Source organism: Diaphorina citri, unplaced genomic scaffold, assembly GCF_000475195.1.
Source record: "Diaphorina citri unplaced genomic scaffold, Diaci psyllid genome assembly version 1.1 scaffold12925, whole genome shotgun sequence".
Taxonomy (NCBI): Eukaryota; Metazoa; Arthropoda; class Insecta; order Hemiptera; family Psyllidae; genus Diaphorina; species Diaphorina citri.
This window is the reverse complement of record NW_007390295.1, coordinates 6,455-10,268: the sequence shown is the minus strand read 5'-3', so window position 1 is coordinate 10,268 and position 3,814 is coordinate 6,455. Positions and strand designations below refer to the sequence as shown.

The window sequence follows — 3,814 nt, the reverse complement described above, 5'->3', positions numbered from 1 at the left end:
TTCCACATCACTGTATTAAAATGTCTCTCCTGAAAAGTAGCAAAAATCACATAGGCCGTTCTTCTTGGGAACGATTCAAATGTTTCCAGTATAAATAGATGTTTATGAGGACAGTGTGTAAGATGAGAAAGTACCACTTTAAATTCTACTCTCATTTTATAATAAAAAATAAAAATTGTGGACACACTAAAAAAGATGAAATTTGAGTCATTCAATTTGTTTTTATTTTCCTAATAGACCCTCGTCTAAACTAAAGAATAAGTAACAATAAATCACAAGTCAATTAACAGATAAGGTAGAATGTTCCTTTGATTTAATTTAGATTTACAAAGATTGAACTACAAAATAAAATTATGTACGTATGTATAGGTGTTGTAATGAAATTATGATTTTTCATATCGAAGTGATTTCCGAAAATTAGATCTCTATATTATTTGAGAGAGAAAAACAAAATCAGTTATTCAGTTCTCATAGACAAAATGTGTGCTGATTTTAAATTACAACATACAATTCGTACTTAAAAAGAATTTAGACTATGACTAAGAATAACTTTATTCTAAAACAAAATCAGTTATTCAGTTCTCATAGACAAAATGTGTGCTGATTTTAAATTACAACATACAATTCGTACTTAAAAAGAATTTAGACCATGACTAAGAATAACTTTATTCTAAAAGAACCTAGTGCTATGAGACAAAAAAATAAATACAACAACAAAATCTATACCTACAAAAAAAGAAAAGAACATAAACTTGACTTGAGCTCCTTTGCTACAGTCCTTGGTCGTTCGTTATGTCAATGTCAAACATATGCATAGAATAGCATGGAGTTATGTGAGTGCTATGGATAGTTATTGAGTACATAGTTAAGTACACTTCTCTAATATTAATTTCATCACTTAGGGGGAAAATAGAAACTAGAACTAGGCCTGGCTCAGATGTTATCTTCTGTTGGTAAAAAAAAAAATCTAAGCTAACCCCTGAAACACTATTTTTGCCAGGTTAGATTTAATTCTTCAAAGATTTTATATCAAAGTGAAGAGACACTTTAAAAACAAAAATAACGAAATAATTACTCCCTTCTGTCTACCTGTCTAGTCTGTGGCATTAATGGTAATAGTTTTTCCCTTGGCATCATCAAACCTGTCCATGGTCTTAATATCAAGAATCATAATCATGCCAAGAGTAAATACCATAGCAAGAATAGTCATCACAAAGATGCCCATCCAGATACCCGGAGTGAAGTATTGCACGGTATCATCCACCTCACCAAACCTCTCACCCAACATGTCCGGAATCCAGGGTTGTACCTGATGATGAGAATTGTGATAATTAGACATTAAGAACCACTCCACACAAAAATGCTCTATCAGAGAATAGTTGGGTCTTTTTGTTATTTTTTAAAATAAAAAGCATGCTACACATAAAATAAATATTTAGGGCTAGCTAGGGCTTTTCCTTACCGTGAATCCTGAAGGGAATACCAAGCGAATGTTTTCATCATTGGAAAATTCAACTTCTTTCAAAGTAGAGTATGCATGGCCCATTGTACCAGAGATGGAAGAAGTTGTTGTCAGATTAGTAGCTTTGATATCTGAGGGACAAAAGGGAGACAACAATAAAATAAATAGTAATGAAATGAGATTTTAAAAAAAGGAAGATTCAATTATCAAATAAATAGGATCATTCATAATGTTTAGGTGCCTACTATTTCCCAGCACTTACTGAGTTTTGTGGATTCCAGTTCAACAATTTTCAGTGACCATGTGTTAGTCAGATCCTTGTCAAATCTGAATCTTGCATTGATCTTTGTGCCATCAGGAGTGTAGTAAGTAATGAGGAGTCGCTGGAAGTCTGTACGGTCATCTAACTTGGTCTGTAATGAGAAAATGAATTTTACAATGTTATGAAATATGGACAACTAGAAATGTTTGGATATCTTGCAAGACACTGAGGTATATTTGACTTGTAGGTAGGTACCTACTTGCTTACAAGGTACCTACCTACCCTTTGGAATGAGCATTAGTTGACTAGGTAGGTGCATGAATTTGAACTATAGGTACCTAGATTACTTTTCATTTTAGGTAAACTACTTACTTCAGTCTTGGGAGTTTTTGACAACTGAAATGTGGTTCCCGTAGGCAGGGTCAATACAGCAGGTGATTTGCTGTATAACATTGCACGTCCATTTTTGTTTCCTGCTTTGAATACATCATTCATGGCAAAATCAGAAATGTCAGAAGCATTTTCATTGGAAGAACCTTCTGATCGACGTGACCTTATCAAAGTACTGATACTGAACATAGAAATCTCACTTGTTAGAACTCCAATAACATTTTTACGCTGCTCAAAAACTTTCTTATATGTTTCTGCCATGAATTTATCATGCTTCTCCAGTGTATTGAATCTGTTCTCATCTGCCTCACTCATTTTAACAATCAGAACATCAGTACCAGCAATATTTTCAACAATGTTATCGGTATCATAAATTTCCTTCACTTTCAAACCAACATTCTCAAGATTATGCAAGCCCTCGGAAGCATCATATACAGATGGCATGTAATCCATAAGCTTGGCTTGGGATATTTCATTTTTGATGTGTGTGAATGCTGTTGGAGTAGTGCTGAAATCTTCAACACTGAGTAATGGTTCAACAAAGCATAAAACAAGTGGGTTTGATGATTTCTTGATCATTTTCTGCATGTGTGATGTGAAGCTGGAGGTATCAATGTTATGTAAACTGTTATGACTGAACTTCAAGTCCCCTGCAACAGAGTAAGCAATAATACACAATTTTACATAGTTGAATGCTGTATGGATTAGATCTAAGGACCATGGGTCACACTGCAAGCTTACCTACATGTGTAAAAGATCTGAAGTAGGGTTGGTGGGGGATTGTTGGATGATGTTAACATACCTTAGGTTAACACTTCAACACTGGTACTGAGATGGATATTAGCTTGGGTCATAAGATTGCATAATAGAGTTAAACCCAGAAACCACCCTATTTTTGGATGTGGAGAAAACTCACCTGGGTTTTTATAGTCCCATACTAGGACAGGAACCAGAGTTTCTTCACTTTGCAAGGACAATGAGAAACAAAAAGCGGCCAACACAAAACCTAAAATACCAACTTGAGGGCCCATTTTGGCCTTTGAAAATCCTAAATCCCTATCACTATTCTCTTATCACAGACAGGAAAAGTTCAGATAATCGATTTATCGATCACACCCCAACTCAAAAAAAAAGTGTAAAAAATTAAGCCATCCGCTCGTTCACGTGTTAGATGAAGCGAAATCAGCAATGCCCATGTGTGTAATATTTTATAGTGTTTTCTGAAAGTCGTGAGGGTGCTTAGATTTGAAACTTTTATAGTAATCATAAGGATTTCCATTTTTCCTCCAGTTTTTGATGATAATATTATGAATTCATTAATTTTATTCAATAATTCAATTAACCTAATACACTATTGAGGTTGGTGAGGTAAAAAAATTAAAATATCATGAAAATAATGTACAGGATAGGAAATAGGAATATTTTTCACATCTAAAGCCCCTAAAAAATACCACCTTTTTTTCCCTAAAAAGTTTTTGTAACGATTGTAGACAGAAAACAGTGTACGGACTGCTTAAACATTCCAAAGCACCATATCCTAGAGCAACCATTAAAGATATTGTCAAAGGAAAAGATAAAGGATAGAAGATACTTTCAGTCCGACTGAGTCAGGAGCAGAAAACAATAGAAAAGAAAACGGGAACTTACGCGTACGCGATCCGTATCTATAAGTAGAGGGTCACCCAAGATTAGAATAAAGA

The 3,814-nt window shown here is 34.3% G+C and overlaps 1 protein-coding gene across 1 annotated transcript; it reads right to left on the bottom strand.

The window, feature by feature from the left end:
* Positions 1-272: 272 nt before the first annotated feature.
* On the bottom strand, positions 273-3,243 carry LOC103522928. Its single transcript, XM_008488010.2, has 6 exons — positions 3,031-3,243; positions 2,097-2,764; positions 1,725-1,875; positions 1,463-1,593; positions 596-1,309; positions 273-481 (listed from the first exon to the last, which is right to left on the bottom strand). The coding sequence occupies exons 1-5, from the start codon at positions 3,143-3,145 to the stop codon at positions 1,094-1,096; spliced, it is 1,281 nt and encodes a 426-aa protein (XP_008486232.1). The 5' UTR covers positions 3,146-3,243; the 3' UTR covers positions 273-481; positions 596-1,093.
* Positions 3,244-3,814: the final 571 nt, after the last annotated feature.